This window comes from Pan troglodytes, chromosome 1, assembly GCF_028858775.2.
Source record: "Pan troglodytes isolate AG18354 chromosome 1, NHGRI_mPanTro3-v2.0_pri, whole genome shotgun sequence".
NCBI lineage: Eukaryota > Metazoa > Chordata > Mammalia > Primates > Hominidae > Pan > Pan troglodytes.
Window position 1 is genome coordinate 213,965,646 of NC_072398.2, and position 23,041 is coordinate 213,988,686.

The following is a 23,041-nucleotide window of genomic DNA, read 5'->3' on the forward strand; positions in this document are numbered from 1 at the left end:
CCTTCGCCTCCCAGGTTCAAGCAATTCTCCTGCCTCAGCCTCCCGAGTAGCTGGGATTATAGGCGTGTGCCACCACTCCCGGCTAATTTTGTATTTTTAGTAGAGACGGGGTTTTTCCATGTTGGTCAGGCTGGTCTTGAACTCCAGACCTCAGGTGATCCGCCTGCCTCGGCCTCCCAAAGTGCTGGGATTACAGGCATGAGCCACAGCACCCGGCCCTCTGGATTTTTTAATAAGCACCCCCAAAGCATTTTGGTGCCCTTTGAGAAACACCAACTTTTTTTTTTTTTTTTTAATGGATTTTAGAGCGAGACCTGGGTTTCAGCCCTGCCTCAGCTGCTTCCTGGATGGGCGACCTTGGGCAAGTTTCTTTTTTTTTTTTTTTTTTGAGACAGAGTTTCGCTCTGTCACCCAGGCTAGAGTGCAGTGGCGCGATCTCGGCTCACTGCAAGCTCCACTTCCCGGGTTCATGCCATTCTTCTGCCTCAGCCTCCCGAGTAGCTGGGACTACAGGCACCTGCCACGGCTCCCGGCTAATTATTTGTATTTTTAATAGAGGCGGGGTTTCACCGTGTTAGTCAGGATGGTCTCGATCTCCTGACCTCTTGATCCACCCGACTTGGCCTCCCAAAGTACTGGGATTACAGGCGTGAGCCACCATGCCCGGCCGGGCAAGTTTCTTAATTGTTCGTGCCTCACTTTTCTCGTCTGAAAAATGGTTGCTGTGAGGCCTCAGGGGCCAGCGTTGGTAGAGCTCTGGTATGGAGCTTGGCGTTATTGTATTACTATTGTTGCTGTTATTAGGTCCCAAAAACCTCTGAAAGCGGTAAATGATGGGGGTGAGAACTCTCTCCAGCCAGGGGGAGCTTGGCATGTCAGAGTAGGAAAGCTCAGTCGTCAGGTGGGAAACTGAAGTCAGAGGGGCATTCAGGCTCCTGGAAGAGCAGGAGCAAGGGCTCTAGGGAGAGAAGTCTTGGGTTCAGAGGCAGGCTCCACCGTGCACCCACAATAGGGCCTTGGGTGTCAGTGTCCCCCCTCTTGGAGACTCGGTTTCCTCATCTGTAGAAAATGCAGCTAATCACTGGCCCTGGGGGAGATAATAGTGAAGACGCACCCTGCCTGGCGGAGGCTCAGGAGGTGCTGAATAGAGGTTTCCTCCCTTCTCCCTGGCAGTGCTGACAGCCTGAGACAGGATGGGGACCAGGACCCGCTCCCCAGCATCTCCAGCTGGGACATCTGCACCAGTTCAAGGGCCTCAACAGGACCCTGAGATTGTCATTCCCATGTCTCAGTTTTTGGGAAAGATGTTCTTTTCAAGGAGAACTGCTGGACTTCTGGGTCAAGGGACAGCTTCACTTTTTTCAGCTGTGGAATGGCTTGATGGCTGAGTCAGCCTTGGGAGCCCTGGGTAAGAGTTCGAGCTCAGGAGGAAGCCTTAGTCTCCCTAGCCTTCTTGTGAGCACAGATGGGGAATAGATGCAGAAAGTAGGGGCTTTCCCTGGGGTGCTGGCCCACTACCTGCCTCTTTCTCGGAGAACTGTATATGTCTTTGGAAGGAGACTCATGCCTTCACTTCTCCTCTGTTAATACCAACTTTTAGAAACAGGTTTGTGGTTAATTCAGACTAAAGTGTCAATGACTAATAGGCAGCAGCTTTTTGCCCTCTTACTCCACAACAAAAGCTAAAATAAAGTGAGTGAGTATCAAAGGGTGTAATTTGAGGCAGCAGCAAATGTGTAGGATGAGAGGGTGATGATTTCAGGCATCCAAAATCAGACCACTGAAGCCAGGTAACTTAGAAGCTTCAGACACAAAAATGGAAGGGAATTGGGCCAGGCACAGTAGCTCACACCTGTAATCCCAGCACTTTGGGAGGCCAAGATGGGAGGATCGCTTGAGCCCAGGAGTTTGAGACCAGCCTGGGTAACATAGCAAAACCCCAGCTCCGTAAAAAATAAATCAGCAATTAGCTGGGCATGGTGGCCTGTGCCTGTATTCCTAGCTCCTCAGGAGGCTGAGGTGGGAGGATCACTTGAGCACAAGAATTCAAGGCTATAATGAGCTGTGATAGCACCACTGCACTCCAGCTTGGGTGACAGAGCAAGACTCGGTCTCAAACAAAAGAAAAGAAAAGAAAACAAAACGAAAACCAGAAAGGGAACTGTAGTGGCCTGTGGCCCTGGGAACCAGCCCTGCTGGGGAACTCTCACCTCTGTTAATAGGGCCCGGGCTGCCTCCCTGACCTGTTGTCCCTGAGAGATGGAGGGGATGCTGAAGGAAGAGAGGAGAGATGAAGAGGCAGGACCCATCCCTCCCCTGATCTGATCTCCATCTTAGCAGGGCCATCAGCCCCAGAGCAAGAGGCATGTGCCAGTCATCCTGCTGAATCAGCCTGCCTGGCACTGGCCATGGCACTGGCCGTGGCACTGTGAGGCTCTCCTAGCTGAGCAGGGGCTGCCTGTGGCAGCAGAAATTGAGCCAAGCAGCTTCATAGTGGGTGGAACTGGAAGCAGTCTTCTCCGCTTTCCTCCCCTCCTCCCCAACCCAACAAACAGGCTGGGTAGACAGCCCTGTAAGAAATGCATGTCGACATTTTTATTGATCAGAAAGTAGGTGACTGGTCACCCAGAACATTCTCAGAGCCAACACCAGGGCCCCTCGATGGCCCAGCAACAACTCCAGAGCTTCCCACACTCAGTGTGGCCCCGACCCCCAGCCCTATCTCTGCAATGCTCACTCCCTTCCTACCCACAGCTCTTTCTCAGGGGAGTCCCAACCCCAGCTCACACCCCCGGCCCCTTCAGAGCCTCCTTCTCCTTCTTGACTCAGTGCAGGCTGGGGTATGATCCTGAGCAGAGGACGCTCAGGTTAAAGCAGGAGCTTGCGAATAGAGTTCTGTAGAACCTTCCAGAAGGGGATTTTCAGGTTCCCGCTCACCCACTTTAACCATAGCAGTTCCAGGCTAGCTTTTCTTGGTTAAAAGAGTGACAGTAGTTGGCTCAGTGTGAGGTCTCAGCAGGGACCACTGAAAACCTAGATGGACCGAAGCCCTAGGGCCAACTGCCCTACAATGGCCTCACTGGCAGTGGGGGAAGAGGGTAGGCTGGCTTCCTCCTGCCCGTGCCCTGCAGCCCAGCTGAACCAGCCTGCCTGTGCATGTCTCAGTGACCTAACTCAGGGCTATTAACCTCCCGTGGCAGCTGTCTTCCCTACTGTGGGAGGGGACATGGGCCTGCACAGCGGTTTATTCAGGGATGAAACCTAAGCTATGTGCAGGGTCCCTGGGTTGCTGAGAGAGACCGGGCAAGCCTTCCCCTCCCACTGCCTGCAGAATGAAGGGGAATAATTAAAGACTATTAAAGGAAATTAAACTCCACCTTCAGAGATAACCTAATTTCCTCCCAACACACACACCCTCTTCTAACATCTGGCCCCCTACCCCTGCTACATCTGGAAGCTCCAGCTCCCTTCAAATCCAGAGTCCAAAATCCCAGCCCAGGAACCACGGACACCTCTAGGCCCCCAAATCCGTCGTCACACACTCTGCTACCCTGACCTCATCCCCTCCTGCCCCGTCATCCTTTGTGTGTCCTCAGGCCTCAGGTTGGCCTCTCAGCATTTCTGAGCTGGGAGAAGCCAGCTCTGGTAATTAAAGTCTTTCCAGAAAGGTAGCAATCACTCTTCTGAGGTCGGAGTCAGCTATTAAAATTTTGTTGTCTTTTTTCTATTTAAATTGGCCCTTGGACACTGGGTTTTTCTGTCCTTGTTTGTCCACACACAGCTGAAGGGTGCTGGATGGGGGTGGAGGTAAGTGTCACAGCCTTGGGTCCCCTTTGGGAGAAGAAACCTAGAGCGGGGAGAGGATGTTTCTGATCCCCTTTCCTAGTTTTCCAAGAGCAGAGGCAGCCTGGTGCCTGGCACACCAGACCCCAGGTCCCCCAGGCCCCGTTCCAGGTACAGATGCAAAGTCATTATCCTTGTTCCCCAGGGAGGCATCAGAATGAAGGGGGAGCAATTCTAAGTGGGGCCCATCTCCCTAGGCCTCCCACAGCCATTCTCGAACTTGCTAACATTGTTGATCTAGAGCCTCTGGGGGCTGTGGGTGGGAAAGAGGCCAGGGAAGAATGAGGTGCATTCTTCTCGGGTTGGGTAGGCCATTCCAGAGGCGAGGGTAGGTGGTATCCATCCCTGTGTCCTGGTGCCCACGGTGGCCAGGATGTTTGCAAAGTGCCAAGACTCCCCCAAGAGAATGGAGGCCAGGTGGTTGTTCCTTGCCCTCACCCTGGCAGGGTTCCCTAGCAAGAGGGCAGAGAGGATGGTGGGTGGGGGCAGGCTCAGGGCACCATGTTCCACCATTTGAAGGGAAAGGGCTTCCTGCGCACGTTGGTGCCACAGTGGATCTCCCCCTGCAGCTCGTGGTAGGACAAGTAGTCATCAATGAAGATGCAGTGCAGGCCCAGAGGCTCCAGCAGGGACTGCACCTTCTCCTCCAGGCAGCAGCGGCCATTGATGATGGGCCCGTAGGGCTTGGGGATGCCCAGGTACTTGCCTAAGACCACCATGTTAACCTGCAAAAGAGAAAAGGCAAGAGGGAGGCTGTCTGGCTGTGAGTGCTGTGCTTCTGGCACCCCTTCCTTGCCAGAATGAGACAGGCCCTGGGGAATGGGTTGTCCATAGCCACAGCCTAGAAAGGGCTCTAGGACTGGAGTTTGCTCAAGAGTTAGGGCCTATGAAAGCAGAGGAGAAAAAGATTCAGGGTTGGAAATGAGGTTGAATAACAGCCAGGGCTACCAGGAATTTTGTACATTAAAAAACAAAAACAAAAAACAAAAAACAAACGTCTCCAACTCTTTCTTTCATCTATGAGAAAATTGGCATATTATAGCAACTTTGTTAGAACAAGAGATTTTCGTGTCATCTGCCAGAAACTTGTACAACAAATATACACACCTACAAGGTCTGTGGTGTGGATGTCTTCCAAAGTGTGGTGTGCTTTTGCTGTGCACAGCTTGCTTAACTGTGTTTGGCAGCCCTGATCATTGTTAGCATTTATTGAGCATCTTTTATGTGCCAGATATATCATCACTAAATCCCACAGCCTCCCTCTGAAGCTGTGGCTCAGACAGGTTAAGTCACATAATCATACAGCCAGAGAATGATGAGACTGACATTTGGACTTGGATCTGGCTGGTGCCAAAATCCATGCTCTTTTTATCTGGCCACCTGTGGGACTGAGGAGTTGGGGGAAGGGGCTGAAAGCCTTTGGGGACACTTGAGTTTAACTCTGGGGGCACCTCTCCTTCCCTTGGTTGCGGACCTGGCTTGGGGCCCTAATCTGGGGATGGGAATTCTCCCCCATGCAGTGGTATGGGGGTTTCTTAGAGGAAATCTCAGCCCAGGTTGATGGCAAGAGGTCACAAGGGGTGACCCTTGGTGTTCAAAGGGGACTCCGGACCTTCTCTCTAGAGGGCGGCTCTGGGCTGTCTTGGGTTTGGGGTGAGCCTGTCCTGGACTCTGCCCTCAAACTCTCCGTGCTCTGCCCCCCACCCTCAAGTCTGCCCCACCCTCATCCATGGCAGGGACCAACATAAAGCTGGAGGGTCCCGTGAGGTCAGTCCCCTGGCCTTGGCCCTGAACTACCTCTTTGCCCACTAATGGGCCAGAACATGCTGGGGTGGGAGTGGGGGTGGGGCATGCAGGGGGCAAAGGGCAGAAAGAGGAGAAAAGAGCCAGGACCAGGACCAGGGCCAGGGCCAGAGCCAGCCAGGCCTCTGCTTCCTCCTAAAGGAGGAGTCATGGGATTGGGGGCTGGTTCCAACTCCGCCACTCGCTCACTGTGTGACCTCAGACACATGACCCACTCTCCTTCTAAGCCTCAGTTTCCCCATATGACAAACCAAGGGGTTAACTGGGTGTTCCCTATGGGACCCTCCAGTGAAGACAAGCTGGGATCCTTCAGCAGAGCCTGGAACGAAGCTAGGGAATCCCCACAGGATGACCCACAGGCAGGGGCTTCCGGCAGACGGAGGCCAGACCACAGACACACACACTCCAGCCTAGGCCCTCCCCCCACCTTCAGCCAGAACCAGAGCTTAGCAGTCCCTTAGAGCTTTGCTGTCCACCACAGTAGCCACTGGCCACATGCAGTTGTTTAAATTAAAATTAAACTTACATAAAGTTACAATTTCTGTTCTTCATTGACACTAGCCACATTTCAGGTGGTAGCTGAGTGGCTACTGGACTGTATTGTGCAGATATGGAACATTTTCATCAGCACAGAATGTTCTAACAGACAACACTGCCTTCAAGCCGTGGTTCTCAATCAGGGTCCATTTTGTCCACTAGGGCATTTTTGGTTGTCACATCTGGGAGAGTGCTATTGGCATCTAGTGGGTAGAGACCAGGGAGGCCACTAAGCATCCTGTGAGGCACTGTACAGCATCTACAACAAAGGCTTATCCAGCCTAAAACAGCAGTAGAGCTACAGAGTCGAGAAATCCTGCTTGGGGGTCTCTGCCAGGACCTAGAGGCTGGAATCTCCCCATGAGGGGTCAGGAAAGCACACTGGCCCTCCCCACCTCCTGCAACCTGCATCCTGATTCCGACATTCACTTCCAACCCTGATTCCATCCCGATTCCGACATTCACTTCCAACCCTGATTCCATCCCGATTCCGACATTCACTTCCAACCCTGATTCCATCCCGATTCCGACATTCGCTTCCAACCCTGATTGCATCCCGATTCCGACAGTCGCTTCCAACCCTGATTGCATCCCGATTCCGACATTCGCTTCCAACCCTGATTCCATCCCGATTCCGACATTCACTTCCAACCCTCAGCTTGTTCCAAGAGAGGGATTCAAGCTAAAGACCGCAGTCTGAAGAAAGAGGGTCTATCCCCATCCTGGGGGACCATCCCTGCCAGCTGCCAATACCCCAACATCCTTTCCCAAGAGGTTAATGGGCACTTGGGCCAGGCCCACCCCGATAGCATCGCTCAGGCCCCTCCCGGTTGAGATCACATCTGCTCATCTCCTTGTCAGCTGCCCTGTTAATGAGAGTCAGCGAGGCCACCGCCCACCCCACCTGCCCTGCCAGCCTGACACAGGACCCCCACTGGGGAGCAGCAAGTGAGGGGCTGTGGTGGGGAACACAGCAGGCAGCTGAGACCCAGAGACAGAAGCCTGAAACACTTGGAACCAAACCACGCTTTCTTTTTCCATCTGGGTGAGAAAAAAAAAAGTGCTTTGTGGCGGGGCATCCTATGCTCTGTAGGATGTTTAGTGAAATCCCTGGCTTCTACCCACCAGATGCCAGGGGCATGCACCTCACTAAGGCAACAAAAATCCCCTGGGGGCAAAATTGCCCTGGTTGAGAGCCACTGATGGGAATGTTCTCTATATTCACAAAAGCAGACACTGGAGAGGTCCGCAGGGCCCTCCAGCCTCTGCACCAGCCTGCCCTGGGCCAGGGAGTGCTTCTTCTCAGAGCCCCGCAGACCCCCCCAGCAGGACCCTGCCCAAGGGCTCTCACCATGTCTGGGAAGAAGGCTTCCGCGTAGAAGTTTTTCAGGAAGAAGAGCTGGGGAATGTCCACGATGTCACTCTCTGCCAGGCCCAGCTCCCGCTTCAGCACATTACGGTTCCAGTCAATGCATTTCTGGGGAAGGAGGCAGCTGGGCAGCCCAGGACTAGGAAGAGCATAACACTGGCCAAGCACCTACTGTGCGCTGGGCCCGTGTGGAGCCCTCTGGGCCCGCTAGCTCCTTGAAGCCTCACAACAGCTTTGTGCAATAGAAACCATTGCTGTCCGGGGGAAACTGAGGCTCAGGCAACCTGCTCAAGTGCACAAGGCTAGGATGTGCCAAAGCTGGGGTTCGAACCCAGGCAGTTTCTGGATGCAAATGTTCTTGTCAGCACAACACACTGTCCCAGCCCCAGCCACAGCATGGCTGATGCTCCTGTCCCTTCTCAGCAGCTTAGGAGAAAGCGCTGGGCACTACCGGGAAGGGGTAAGGGCCCTCCTCCCATTAACTGAGCACCGACTCTGTGCTAGCCCCTTCACCTTGCATGGGGCAGGCATTTTTTATCCTTGGGGAGAGCCCTGCCCCTTCCTGACACCTTGCTTCACCTGTTCTCACAGGATTCCCCTGAATCTTACCCACCCCACCTCTGGGCCCCGCAAGGTCCTATTTCCCCACCATGTCTCTCGCATTTCACCAGACTTCTCAGATGAGAGGCTCAGATTTGCTTCTGTGAAAATAGGTCATTGCCCCAGAGTGGGGCCAGGTCTCCCTCATTAGGCTGGGAGCTCCCTGAGGGCATGGCTCTGTCTCTTCCATCAGACTGTGGGTTCCTGAAGGCAGAGGCTCTATCCCACCTGCAGGCCCCAGCAGCCCCCAGGACCATGAGAGCTCCAGCGCTGAATCTCTGACCCAACCCAGTTCCTGGGGCTTCTTCTCCCTGGAAGGGAAAGGACCCCTTAGAGCAGCTGGTGGTCCTGCCTCTCACCTGTGCATGAAGATTGTCTCTCTGGAGGTGTCTGTCTGCCAGCATCTCATTAATGCTTCTTTTTGCCTGGTGTTTTAACCCTGCAAGAAGAGAAAGACAGTACATAGCTCAGGGAGCACTGCCTGGAGGCCGTCTTCGGCCTGGGGCTACATAATCCAGGCCAGGATTTCCCTCCTACCTCAGTGCCAGGGTCAGAAGCCAGGACAGAGAAAGCCAGAGACAGAGAACCCTGAAGGGACCAAGCCATGGCTGCAAGGAAAACCTGGTGATGGATAAGGAACCCCTCAGGAAGTGACTCTGGACTCGGAGCCTAATAATTATGGCACAGCTACCATTATTGAATGTCTGCCATGCTCTGGGCGTCCTACTTAATGTATTATTAATATTTAAAGCAACTATAGGAGGGATTAATTATCATCTACAACTCAGAGAAGAGGAAACTGAGGCACTGAGAGGTTCAGAACACACCCTTGATACCACAGCCAGCAAATGCCAAGACCAGGATTTGAACTCAGGGCTATCCTTGTGGATGTCTGCACCACATCCATTCCAATGCTCTATTCCCCAGATATTCCCCAGATAAGAACACTGAGGCTGTGATAAGGAGGGGAGATGGGCCAACCAAGCCCTTGGAGGGTCTGTTAGCTCCTGCAGGAAGCTCTGCAGAGGGGCCCTGACCAAGCCTGGCTTCTCCTCCTTCCTCTCTCAAGGCCCCAGCCCTGCTGCTCCCTGGCTGCATAGCCCTGGCCAAGCCAATTCTCCTTTCTGAGCCTCAGTTTCCACTTCTGTGAACAGGGATAAGGAAGAGGGGAGAGAGATCAAACGGGAGCGAGAACAAGAACATGCCTGGCATTGACCGGCACCTGGGGCACTCATGACTTCCTGTGCCTTTCCTCTCCTGGGGTGTGGCCCAGGAACTCCCCCACCCATCAGAGGACCTGGGGACCCAAGAAACAGAGAGTGGGTGTTGGGTTCTGAGTCCAGCTGAGAGATCTGCCGGTGCAGGGGCTGTACCCAAGGATGGTGATGAAAGGGCAGGGTCCCCCAGGGGTGACCGGGTCATTGGCACTCACCATCAAACTGGGCTGCCTCCCCATAACCCTCTTCTTTCTTCTCTTGGAAGAGTTTGAGGCAAGCGCTGGGGCTAGCCAGGAGCATCCGGAAGCCCTGGCACGGAGGGAGGGAGAATGGCTCAGTGGACAGGGTCCCCCTAGACACAGGAGACCCCAGACTCAGGACTCAGGAGGGGCCTGACAGTTCTTGGGACTCCCCTCTCCCACTCGGTCTGCACCCCAGCCACAAAGCACTGTCTGCAACTCTCCCGGTCCTCCAAGCAGGTTCCCACCTCCAGAACTTTGTCTGTGCTGTTCTCCCTCCCTGGAGGCCCTTTGCATTTTGCCCACCAGGGCATTCTGATTTCTTCCTTCAAGGCCCAATTCAGGGCTGGGTGTGGTGGCTCACGCCTGTAATCCCAGCACTTTGGGAGGCCAAGGTGGGCGGATCACCGGCAGTCAGGAGTTTGAGACCAGCCTGGCCAACATGGTGAAACCCTGTCTCTACTAAAAATACAAAAAATTAGCCGGGCATGGTGGCGTAATCCCAGCTACTTGGGAGGCTGAGGCAGGAGAATCGCTTGAACCCAGCAGATGAAGGTTGTAGTGAGCCAAGATCGCGCTATTGCACTCCAGCCTGGGCAACAGAGCAAGATTCTGTCTCGAAAATCAAACAAACAAAAAACAAACAAAATACCCAATTCAGATGTCTCCTCCTTCACTGTCAGAGCTGTCCCTAGCACAGCTGTAACCGCTAGTCACTGGGAAGCCTCCTCTCCCAGGCTGCTGGCTCCCTGGCCATGCCTTCCCCAGCCACCTCTGCAAGGCTTACTGTAGAGGCCCAGAACCCGGATTTGAATCCTATCCTGACACCTGCAGGCTGTGTGAGCTTGGATGGGTTAATTGCCCTTCTGAGCCTCAATTTCCTCACTTGTAAAATGGGACGATAATAATCGCACCCACTTGACGGGCTTGTTGGAGGATTAAATGAATTAAAACATGTGAGTATCTGGCACATAGTAGGTCCTCAATAAATATTACCAATTATTATCAATATCATTCCTGACTATTGGATAAGGGATTTGGGTCCAAGCACAAATACCCTGGAAGTGTGAGGATGAGCGTGTCAGGGTGCCCTGACCCAGAAAATGTCCCAATCCAGAGCTTACTCGGGGCACAGGGTTGAGCTGGTTCCAGATGGCTTTGCCCTGACTCATCCCATCAGGTCAGACAAGGGCAGAGGTGGCTCAGGCAGGGAGGGAGGGGACGCACCTTTTGGTCAGAGGTAGGCACAAAGGTCAGAAACTCGTCCACATGGCCCACAGAGAGCCAGTCCGAGTAGAGCTCCACGGGTGCCTGCACCTGCTGTGCCTTCAGGAAGTTCCGCACTGCCCTGGCCATCTGCCGCCCACCGGACCTGGCCAGGAGGGAGAGGGCAGGCAGTCACCTTGTGCCTGAAAGGCATCAGGCCTTGCCTGAGTCATCATCAGATCTGCCACCAGGGGGCGGAATTGCTCAAAGAACGCTTTAAACTGGGGCGTAGAGCGTGGAGAAGCCAAGACAGCAGAGAATGGACTGTGCATTTGTGTGTGCATTTGAGCACCTACTGTGTGCTGTCCTTAGGGTCCTCGCAGTAAGTGTCTTGTTTAATCCTCCTGATGACCCTATGATATACATACAAATACCAGCTCCAAGTTACATCTGAAGCGTGCTCGGCCAAGCTCTCTGGCCTCACTCCCCACTGCGCCCCTCCTTGCTCACTTGGCTCCAGGTCCACCAGCCTCCCTGCTGATCTGCTGTCTCCAGCCTGCTCCTGCCTCAGGGCCTTTGCATGGCTGTTTCTACACCCTGGAATATTCTCCTAAGTAGCCACATCTTTAACTGCCTCTTCTTTCTTTCTTTCCTTCTTTTCTCTTTCTTCCTCTTCCTTCCTTCCTTCCTTTTTTTCTTTCTTTCTCTCTCTCTTTTTTAATTTTTTTTTGAGACAAGGTCTCACTCACTCTGTTGCTCAGCCTAGAGGCTGGAGTGCATGGTTCACTGCAGCCTCAACCTCCCGTGCTCAAGTGATCCTCCCACCTCAGCCTCCTGAGTAGCTTGGACAACAGGTATGTGCCACCACGCATGGCTAATTTTTGTATTTTTTGTAGAGGTGGGTTTCGCCATGCCACCCAGGCTAGTCTTAAACTCCTGGATTCAAGCAACCCCCCCACCTCGGCCTCCCACGGCACTGGGACTACAAGTGAGGGCCACTGTGCTTGGCCTAACTGCCTCTTTTCCTTCAAGGCTTTGTTTAAACAGCAGACTCTCAGCAAAGCTGAGACAAACATTTATTGACATGTGCCACACACATGCTTTACCCAGGCTACCTCATTTAATCCTTATGACAGCCCTGTGGGGTTGGGACTATTACTGTCCCCATTTTACAGGTGAGGAAGTTGAGGCCCAGATAATTAAAGTTATATGCATTTGTTCATGCATTCATACCATATTCATATATATGATTGGAGATACTTATTTGTTTTGTTCACATATTGTCTGTTTCTCTCTGCTGGAATGTTTGGTTGTCTGTTTTGTCCATTGCTGAGGTCAGAAACCAAGGCAGGGTCACTGGACAGCAGCCTGAGGTGCTAAATTTGAGTTTGGGGCCCAGGTAGAAGGAGACCTGGGTTCTGACCGTACTGCTAACTTGCTATGTGGTCCTAATACGTAGCCAACCCTTTTCAAACCTCAGGTCCTATCTGTCCACCAAAGGCCTCATTCCTGGTTTTCAATCCAACAGCCAATGGAATGGGGACATGTCCACACAGGAGACCCCTCACTTTCCCACGTGGGGTCCTTGCTCTGTGCCTGGGAGTTCCCAGAGCAGACCCCTGCACCCTTGAGAGAAGGCTCCTGGCTTGGCTCACTGGCTCGTGAGGCTTGTGGGAGCAGACAGGTAAGGATGTCCATGTGTTGCAGTGTGATATAGAGACTGGGGCAGAAGCCTGGGACAGAGAAGGGAGCAAAGTCCTTGGAGAACACCAAGGAGCCCCTCCCCTTCCTGAGTCTGCATCCTCTGAGCTCTCTGCCCCTGAGCCTGCATCCTCTGAGCTCTCTGCCCCTGAGCCTGCATCCTCTGAGCTCTCTGCCCCTGAGCCTGCATCCTCCGAGCTCTCTGCCCCTGAGCCTACATCCTCCGAGCTCTCCGCCCCTGAGCCTGCATCCTCTGAGCTCTCTGCTCCTGAGCCCAGGTCCCAAGGATCCTGGAGGAGAGAACTGCCCCATGAGGCATCTGAACAGAATGGTTTCTCCCTGAACTCTGTCCCCAGCTGGACCCGCAGAGCCCCCCCCCGCCTGAGGTCCTACCGGTCCATCCCTGCCCATCTACATGCCACCCATACCGAGTTTTTTCGACTTTTCCTTTGAGCTGTACCTTCTCTGGCTTCCAGGCTTCTGCCTGAGCGCTTCCCTCTGCCTGCAACATGGTCCACTCCACACTACTTTGCCTCCTTCCTTCCTTCCTTCCTTCCTTCCTTCCTTCCTTCCTTCCTTCCCTTCCTCCCTCCCACCCTCCCTCCCTTCCTTCCTTCCCTTCCTCCCTCCCTCCCTTCCTTCCTTCTTTCCTTCCTTCCTTCCTTCCTTCCCTTCCTCCCTCCCTCCCTCCCTCCCTCCCTTCCTTCCTTCCTTCATTTATTTGTTTGTTTAGACGGAGTATTGCTCTGTCACCTAGGCTGGAGTGCAGTGGCATGATCTTGGCTCAGCGCAACCTCTGCCTCCTGGATTCAAGCAATTCTCCTACCTCAGCCTCCCAAGTAGCTGGGACCATGGGCGTGCACCATCAGGCCCAGCTAATTTTAGTATTTTTAGCAGAGACGAGGTTTCACCATGTTGGCCAGGCTGGTCTCAAACTCCTGGCCTCAGGTGATCCACCCACCTTGGCCTCGCAAAGAAGCGTCAATATCGTTGGCTGCCCCTAGGAAGCCTTCTAGGACAACGCACGTGGGATGATATGTGATCCCCTCTCTGATCCATTGCTTGCCTGTCTCCCTCATTAGACTCTAAATCTCAAGGGCAAGCTCCTCAGCCATTTCTGTATCCCCAGCATTAGACTTTGGGCTTGGCCTATAGGAAGTCTCCATAAATATTTACTGAACTGGTAAATGAATGTATGAAAGAATGCACGTAACTTAACTTTTCCAAGCCTCAGCTTCCTTATCAGTAAAGTGGGGATAATGATGGTCTCAGTCTCACAGGGTTGTTGTAGAAATTAAATGAGGTAGCCTGGGGAAAGCACTATGGGTGTGAGACATAGTAGGTAGTAGGTGGTCAATACATTTTTCCAATTAGTTCCAACCTGCTTTGAAGCAGCCCCACTACTGGGGCCAACTGAAAAATACCTAAGCATTCAAGAGGTGGTTGACATGAATTCTTTATCCCCAGTAATGCTGATTCTGTAGCTAGGACTGGGATTTTCATCAGGCCCGTTTTAAAGATAAGGAAACTGAGGCATGGAGTACAAAATAATTTGCTCATTTAAAATGCATCTGTTTTGTTCACTGATGTATCCCCAGTACCTTTAACTGTGTCTGGCATACAATAAATATTTTTAAGTGAATTAATTGAGTACCTATTGTGTGCCAGGCACTGTGGTATACACTGGTTTGGGGGACTCATCCCAAATCATGTAGCTGGCAAGTGGCAGGGCCAGGACTCCAACCCAAGTCCATCTGATTCCAAAGCCTGTGCTCCTTCCTCACGGGTTCCTCCCTGAGTTAGAGAAAGACTGTCCTGAGGCCTCAAGGACCGTCTGCCCCCAAGGGTGTGGGTAGAACAGCCCACACAGTAGTGTCTGGGCATGAGTCACCAACAGGGTGAGCACATGCCTCTCGCCTGGCCAGTCTCAGCCCCAGGCATCCTGTCTAGGCACCCAGTTACGTGCCTGGGTAGGTGCCAGGAAGCCTCGCCTCATCCGATCCAGAGCTCTGAGGCTGCCAGATTCACCAGGTGAGGCTGTGACCTTCTCAGCACTGCCTGACTCCTCTGGGCTGGAGACCAGATGGTCAGCCAGGGCTTGGGGGGTAAGTGGGGGCACCCCTGCTATGCAAAAACCCCACAAACAGGAAGGTGATCTCCAGGGCTTGCAGTGGGTGTCATCTCCAGGGAGGAAACAGGGGGACCCACCAGGACCCTGAACTGCACATCCCATTCTTTGGTTACCTGCAGGGAGGGTGTGCACCCATTCAGCAGGACCTAACAGACATCGCCACCTGTTTGAGCGTTAAAACCTAAATACCTTGTTTCCTGCTCCATCACATCTGTCCAGGGTGAGATCCACTGACTCACCTCTGTCATCAGGGTATCCTGGCCAATCACTTGCTTACCTGCAGCCACCTGCCCTGGGAACTTCATGACCTCAGGACCCTTTTAAGCCATGGTTAGGACAGAAGCTATTCTGACTTCCTAATGGGAGAAGTCAATGAGTCTATTCCTCTGTCTCTGTGCCAGACTGTATCTCACCTCCCCAGCTTCTCCAATTTTTCATGAGAAGCCAGAAACCTGCCTTCTTATGGGAGGCCCCCCCGATATCTGTTTATGTTGGTGACTCATTAAGCTCATAAAATGAGGTAGGCCAAAAGATCGCAGGCCACAAGCATGTGAGTTTTCTCCTAAGATTCTCTGATCTTTTAAATCTGAGATCCTAGGTTGCCGAGTCTTTGATTCCAGGATTCCACGCAGGAAGTTAAGATCACTTCTCAGACTGGGGAATTGTGTTTGTGATGGGGGCACAGGGAGGGTGGATGCTGCGGTCATTCCCTTGTGCCCCCCCACCTCCCGCCCCAGCCCCTCACTTGGGGAAGCTGCTCCCGATGAGGATCCGGCCCAGGGGGTATTCCATGCCGCCCACCGTGACGGGCGGGCTGACGTCCAGGTTGCCGAAGGAGTCAAGGCTGGAGGGACCAGGGAGCGGGATCTCCCGGGTCACATATCCAAAGTCAGGACCCTATGGAAGGACCAGCGAGACCCCCGCCCCAAGAAGGAGAGGTCAGTGAGGACAGGACAAGGCAGTTCTTGGAGTAGAGGAGAGATGCTGGGGGTCTCCCACTCCATGGTTTTTAGTGCCTGAAAAACGATCTCTGTCCACTTTTTACAAATCCCCCCTGGGCTCTGCGAACCATGCGGTTAAAGTCAAATCAATAACCAAAGATAACTAAAAACTCCCCCAAATGTTTGGAAATTAAGCAGTACACATCTAAAGTATCCATGGATCAAAGAAGAAATCAAAGTGGAAATTAGACAAGATTTTGAAGTGAAATTCATAAAAATCTGCTGTCTTTTGATAGCACATTAAAACTCATGGGATGTTGACGAGGCAGCACTGCTAGGGAGTTGTCAGAGCTCTAGACATGTGTATTTAAACTGAGCGTGGTGGGGCAAGCCTGTGCTCCCAGCTCCTCAGGGGGTGAAGTGGGAGGATGGCTTGAGCCCAGGAGGTGGAGACTGCAGTGAGCTAGGATTGCACCACTGCACTCTAGTCTGCGTGACAGAGCAAGACCCTGTTTCATAAAATAAAGTAGGCTAGGCGTGGTGGCTCACACCTGTAATCCCAGCACTTTGGGAGACCGAGGTGGGTGGATCACGAGGTCAGGAGTTTGAGACCAGCCTGGACAACATGGTGAAACCCCATCTCTACTAAAAATACAAAAAATTAGCCAGGCGTGGTGGTAGGGTGGGGGACACCTGTAATCCCAGCTACTCGGGAGGCTGAGGCAGGAGAATCGCTTGAACCCGGAAGGCAGAGGTTGCAGTGAGCCGAGATCGCGCCATTGCACTCCAGCCCAGGCAACAGTGTGAGACTCCTTCTCAAAAACAAACAAACAAACACGTGTTTTTTTTAGGAAGAGAAAAGGCTGATGTGGGCTGAGGGGATGGGGGAGGGATAGCATTAGAAGATATACCTAATGTAAATGCCGAGTTAATGGGTGCAGCACACCAACATGGCACATGTACCCTAGAACTTAAAGTATAATAAAAAATATATATATACATATAAATAAAATAAAAAGAAAAGGCTGAAACATCTTAGTTTCCCTTTCAAGCCAGAAAAAGAACAGCAAACTAAACACAAAGAAAGTAGAAAATGAAAATGATAAAGATGAGAGCAGAAATCAGTGAAAAAATCCCCTGGCTCCTATAGGCCAAGCCTGGGGCAGGTCAGGTGGGTCGCCCTCCAGCACGCTGGCCCTGGCGGGTGCACTCACCTACAGGGTTCATTGTCACCTGATCCCTCCAGGCTGGGTTGAATGTCCCTGCTCTGTGTGCCCACAGACTGCATCCCATCACAGCTCCTACCTGGACCATCACCGTCCCAGCAGTGGCAGAGTGGGAGCCGGGAAACAGGCAGAGACTGTGGACTCACCTCAAGGGGTAGTGCAGCCTCGAGGCTGAGTGCAGGGCTGTGGGGACAGCCCCCCTAGTTTTGCATCTTGGTGCCACTGTTAACTTGCTGCATGGCCTTGGGCAAGTTACTTAACCTCCCTGAGCCTTGATTTCCTCATCCATAAAGAGGAAATAATGATAGCACTTATCTGTAGGAGTACCCCATGGAATACATAAGGTAAGCCATGGAAAGCTAGGAGACAGTGCCTGGAACTCAATACGTAACGGTGGGTGCTGCTGTTGCCATCTTGTGCACAGGAGGTAGCACAGTGCCTGGCACGTCGTAGGTGTTCAGAAAACATTTGGCACCTAAAGAGAGGCCCTAGCTCTTAAGAACAAGAGCCGTGCAGGCTCACTAAGGGTGCATTCTCTCCAAAAGGCAGTTTGGTCTCCCCAGAGCTGACCACACTGCCAATTCCCCCTTGGTGACCAGCCGCCTTATCCAGAAGAGCGCTGCTGATGCCCCTCCCAACACAGGAACAATCAGGCTGCTGCCTATTTGCATGTGATTTGCATATCATTTCCTCTCTTGCCCAAACTCCGCACTGGCTCCCCAGTTTGCTGATATCCCACCTCCTGTATCCTTCTGCCCCCTCTTCCTGTTCTCTGAGCCCTATAGGACTACGTCCAGATGAGACTTCACCGGTGCCCCTCCCGGAGGACCCAACCAGGGTTTCTGCACTCTACCTGTCGCTACATACCAGGATCCTCTTATAGGGGAAATCTTTCAGGCCCCTGTTCCGGGGGGAGTCAAAGACCACGGGGAAGGATTTGTGAGGGGCCTCGATGTAGCCAAACTCCATCTCGTCCTGGGAGGGGAGAGATGAAAAAGCCACGGTGACCTTTTTCGGGTGGTTTACAGAACAGGGTGGTCCCCACCAGGCCTGGGGCGGGGCAGGGCAGGGCAGCGGGTCTTCCCTAAGACCTGGTGAGGGGCAGAGGTAGAAGTGAGGCCTCTTAGGACCCCAGCCAGGAGAGGACTTTCATCTGGGACCAGAGCGTTTGGAGGGAAGCAGTGGAGGCTGGGGCTGATGCAGGCAGTGGAAAAGCCCTCGCCCCAGAGGCCTGGCCCAGTCTGCCGTGGCTTCTCTAGCGACACTGGGTCCATCAGGCACCTGTGCGGCTTCCCTTTCCCCAAGCCAGGCTGCAGGCTTCCCGAGCTGCCCCCAGCTCTCTTCTGGAGTCGGCTTCGGCTCCCACCTGGATCCAGCGGTCATTTCGATTTTCAACTTGAGGGCAGATGGTCAGCTTGCAGTTGGCTTTCAATGTCAGATAAGACATGTCCTCCAGGAATTTCTCATTGGAGCCATGAGTGTCCATCACACTGTAAAAGGTAGGGAGAGGGGAGCATGCTAATGGCCTCTGACTGTGGCTGAGGTGTGAGTGGCCTTCAGTTTGTGCTGGGCCCTGTGCAGCCTCTGGGGTACAGGGGTTCCAGTTTATGACCTTGAGAGGCTCATAGGCGCATGGGGAAGATGGATAAAGTCTCCAGATCACATCAGGTGACAGGTGCAAGGTGAGGCATAAGCGCGGGCAGTGGTGCCCAGAGGCAGGGCACCTAACCCAGTACAGGGAGTCAGGGAAGTCGCCACAGAGGTGACCTGGGGCTGAATCTTTTGGGTTAAAATAGCAGTGAGGGGCAGGTAGCCCCATCTACTCCTGTTCCACACAATTGGCCTAAGCAAAGGGGTCAGGGTGGGGTTAGCAAGCAGGAGAACAGTCTCTTTTTAACACCTACACACACCTAGACCCAGGGAAGCAGAGCAAACCTGTTTGGCCACACCCTTCCCAGCCTTTTAACTTATGACCAGCTCAACTGTGGCTTTTTCCAGTGGTCTGACCTCTGGCACAGAGGCCTGGCAGGGCTTTGCCAATCCAGGCTGATCCTTCCCTCAAGGGCATGATGAGGATTCTGAGAGACGGCAGAAGGACCAGCAAGCTGGGTGAGATCGGGCTTGCAGAGACTGGGTTCCCATGTCCATAGCAGGCAAGGGATCGTACCCATGTTACAGTGAGGGTAGGTCTCCGATGGCCACCAGCAGCCTGTGCAGGGCCTGGCTCCACTGCCCAGACTAAATCTGAGATGTTCTGGGGCTGCAGCCACAGGACAGGATGGGCAGGAAAGCCAGAGCTTGAGCCAGTGACCTGGGAGGGGCCTTAGCTGCACAGGGCAGGGTGCGTCAGGGTTGGGCAGGGTGGGGCCCCAGCCCACCTGCTGCTGTCCTGCCACCAGCTCTGCCTGAATGGGTGCCCGCAATGAATCCGTCGGTGTGAGTGAGGGGCACAGCCCTGAGGCAGCTTCTGTCCCTACCTCTGCACTCCAGACTTGGGGGAGGGCTGGAGGGAGGGAGCCTCACCTGCACACATACAGCTCCTCAGGAGGCTGAGTGTTGGGCGTCATGATCCAGGGGGCCATGCGGAAGCCCACAGTGTCTGTGAAGAGGATCACCTCGGGCAGGGTCTGAGGGGAAAATGAGGACTTGGTGGGCCCTGCAGGGACCCCTAGCCTGCCTCAAGCCCCCCCAGCCCCCAGCCTGCCCAGCCCTGGAGCCTGCAAACTGGGCCCCCAAACCCCTCAGCCTCCATGCCCACCCCCCAGTGCTGTACACACCCCCGGGTCCACCAGGCTGACACTGAGGGAAACCAGCCCTAGGAAATCGGCATCGGGGAAGGTCAGCCCCTCCACATAGAACTTGATCTCCTGCTCCCCTGGCTGTCGCTCAACTTCATAGGACAGACACTGGGGCCCCAGCACCTGTTTGTAGTCCGAGAGAGAATTCCCACCTAGGAAGAACAAGAGTCAGGGGCTAGCGAGGAGACAGGGGTGAGGGGCTGCAAGCCCAGGAATCCAGGACAGAGCCCCCTTTGTGGTTAGAGCAGCTTGGGTTCCTCTCTGGCTCTGCCACGTGCAAGCTGCGTGGCCTTAGCTCAATGACTCAACCTCTCTAAGCCTCAGTTTCTTATCTGTAAAATGGCTAACATTTTCTCATGAGGCCAATATAAACTTTAAACTAAATAAAGAGATGGAAGCACCTGGCACAAAAGGTGAAAATTACCCATGGATAAATAGATATGCAAAATGTAATATATTCATAAGATGAAATATTATTAATTCATAAAAAGTAATGACCAGACAGGTATGGTGGCTCATGTCTATAATCCCAGCACTTTGGGAGGCCAAGGTGGGAGGATCACTTGAGACCAGCCTGGGCAACATAGGGAGACCCCATCTCTACAAAAAATTTTTTAAAATAGCCAGGCGTGGTGGCACATGTCTGTAGTCCCAGCTACTCGGGAGGCTGAGGTGGGAGTATCGCTTGAGCCCGGGAGTTCAAGGCTGTAGTGAGCCGTGATAGCGTCACTGCATGCCAGCCTGGACAACAGAGTGAGACCCTGTCTCTAAAACATAAGAAAAGTAATGAAGCACTGATTCATGCTACACCATGGATGAACCTTGAAGACATTATGCTAACTAAAAGAAGCCTATTGTATGGTTCCATTTATATGAAATATCCAGATAGGGAATTTCAGAGATACAGAAAGCACATCGGTGGCTGCACACGGCAAGAGAGGCTATCCATTCACTTGTCGAGACTTTGCTTACGCCCTGGTGTCACACTAAGTACTTTTAAGCTGAGTCCTCTGCCTAAACATCCACCACTGGTGCATGGGAGGGAACATTCTGGCTCCTGCCAGGCTCATTTAGCTGGAACAACAAGCTCTGGGTCAGTTTGAACAGCGAAGGGTGAAGGGGAATCAGGAAGGGGTAGAAGCCTGTTGCTGTTTGTAAAAACAAGTAAGAGCAGTCCGGGGTTAAGGAGTGGTAATTTATTTATTTGTTTATTTATTTATTTATTTATTTGAGACGGGGTCTCACTCTGTCTCCCAGGCTGGAGTGCAGTGGCATGAACACGGCTCCCTGCAGCCTTGACTTCCTGGGCTCAAGTGATCCTCCCACTTCAGCCTTCAGAGTAGCTGGGACTACAGGCTAATTTTTTTGTATGTTTTGTAGAGACAAGGTTTTGCCATGTTGCCCAGGCTGGTCTCAAACTCCTGGGCTCAAGTGATCCTCCCGCCTTGGCCTCCCAAAGTGCTGGAATTACAGGCATGAGCCACTGGGCCCGGCCAATTTTTTCTTTTTCTTTTCTTTTTTTTTTGAGATGAAGTCTTGCACTGTCACCCAGGCTGGAGTGCAGTGGCATGATCTTGGTTCACTGCAACCTCTGCCTCCTGGGTTTGAGTGATTCTCCTGCCTCAGCCTCCCGAGTAGCTAGGACTACAGGCATGAGTCACCACACCCAGCTAATTTTTTTTTTTTTTTAGACAGAGTCTTACTCTGTCGCCCAGGCTGGAGTGCAGTGGCGTGATCTCAGCTCACTGCAAGCTCCACCTCCTGCCTTAACCTCCGGAGCAGCTGGGACTACAGGCACCTGCCACCACACCCGGCTAATTTTTTTGTATTTTTTAGTGGAAACGGGTTTTCTCCATGTTAGCCAGGATGTTCTCGATCTCCTGACCTTGTGATCCACCCTCCTCGGCCTCTCAAAGTGCTGGGATTACAGGTGTGAGCCACCGTGCCTGGCCTAATTTTTGTATTTTTAATAGAGACAGGGTTTCACTGTGTTGGCCAGGCTGCTCTCAAACTCCTGACCTCAGGTAATCCGCCTCCCAAAGTACTGGGATTACAGATGTGAGTCATTGCACCCAGCCTTGGCCATATTTTTTTAAGCCACAGGCTGATTAATAAAAACTCTGGTGAGAAAGTCGGGTTCTGGGGCCAGAGGCAGGGCCTGGGCCTCAGCCTCACTGGTTCTCACGCCCTCCCTGCCTGGACAGTGCTTGGCATGCAGTTCAGTCCACGCTGATTGACCAGAGAAGGGAACGGGTGTGGGGCAAGGGTAAAAGGAGGAGCTTTGGTGCACCCAAGACACCTGGGTTGGAATGCCTGCTCCACCCCAGATGGTTGTGCCACAGTGAATTCCTGCATCTGAGCCTCGATTTTCCTCTCCATAAAATGGAACTCGTTGTTGTTGAACCTCCTCCTTGAGGACTATATTTGGTACTGATGGAGTGGTTGTTTGTAAGCTGTAATGAGAGTTACAAAAAGGTGACGGAAAAAAAGAGAGAGAGATGGGGGAGGAGAGGATAGATATGGATGGAGCTGGGAGGACAAGGCCCCATCAGGCCACTCACCCCTGGCACGGAAGACCCTCACTCTTTTGGAATCAGAAAAGGGCACGTTCAAGACAAGCTTGTGGCTGTCAAAGAGCTTGTCGGGGCCATTGCAGCTCAGCAGCATTGGGGACATGTCCTGCAGGTCTGGAGAGAGTGGCCCCCTTGAGATCGCCCTTTCTCCACCCCACCAACAGGATCTACTTCCATCCCCCTTCCCCACTCCCCAGACAACACCTTGTGTCACTCACCAGCCAGCGACATCAGCCAGCTGTGGGTGAGGTCAGGCTCTGCGGACCTGTGATTGTCCCGGTCACAGTTCACCAGCAAGATAGCCCCATAGCCCTCAGGGCCCCAGCGCCAGGTTTTCTGTGGCAAAATAAGATGCCTTGGGATCAGTGGGACCCAGGAGGCTCCAGGAAGGGGTTCTAGACATGGCCAGGGCGGGCTGCTTTATTAGATTATAGATTTTCATATTTTTAGTTTGCTTAAAGATTTTAAAAAGGATTATTTGGGGAATGGAGTTCCAGATAAGGCTCTAGACCCACCTCATCCTTGTGCAGTGAGCAACCTGCACAACCATACACAATGGCTCTACCCAGCCATCACACTGGAGAAGCAAAGGTGTCATTACCACACCAAGAAATGGCCCTCAAAAGCTGGCTAAGCTTTAGCTCTGCCTGTGGGGCGGGGGTGGGCAGAGGCTGCCTGCCATGACCTTGATGAGGGTCGGGATCTGGAGAATCTTTGGGAGACCCTTCCCATCCCAGCACTCTCCTGGAAACTGTCCCATAGATATCTCTGGCATCCGCATGCAGTCCTGCAGGCTCTGCAAGCTGAGGTCTGAGCCGAGTCGGGAAACATGGCTGGAGCTCTCCCTGCCTCTGTGG

General features: G+C 53.0%; 1 protein-coding gene across 3 annotated transcripts in view; it reads right to left on the bottom strand.

Moving 5' to 3' along the window:
• Positions 1-2,571: 2,571 nt before the first annotated feature.
• PADI1 (peptidyl arginine deiminase 1) overlaps positions 2,572-23,041 on the bottom strand; it is a 40,581-nt gene continuing 20,111 nt past the window's right edge. For 2 of the 3 annotated variants that reach the window (XM_016955003.2, XM_063789008.1), the window contains exons 5-16: positions 22,403-22,520; positions 22,173-22,298; positions 19,591-19,763; positions 19,337-19,440; positions 18,180-18,303; positions 17,681-17,788; positions 15,392-15,543; positions 10,836-10,980; positions 9,585-9,678; positions 8,512-8,591; positions 7,535-7,660; positions 2,572-4,568 (exon numbers count right to left, since the gene is read on the bottom strand). In XM_016955003.2, coding sequence (XP_016810492.2) covers positions 4,335-4,568; positions 7,535-7,660; positions 8,512-8,591; positions 9,585-9,678; positions 10,836-10,980; positions 15,392-15,543; positions 17,681-17,788; positions 18,180-18,303; positions 19,337-19,440; positions 19,591-19,763; positions 22,173-22,298; positions 22,403-22,520 — 1,584 coding nt within the window. In that variant the 3' untranslated portion in view covers positions 2,572-4,334. Of the gene's footprint in view, positions 4,569-6,172; positions 6,387-7,534; positions 7,661-8,511; positions 8,592-9,584; positions 9,679-10,835; positions 10,981-15,391; positions 15,544-17,680; positions 17,789-18,179; positions 18,304-19,336; positions 19,441-19,590; positions 19,764-22,172; positions 22,299-22,402; positions 22,521-23,041 lie in introns of all 3 variants that reach the window. The other variant, XR_010149098.1, reaches the window with a different exon arrangement.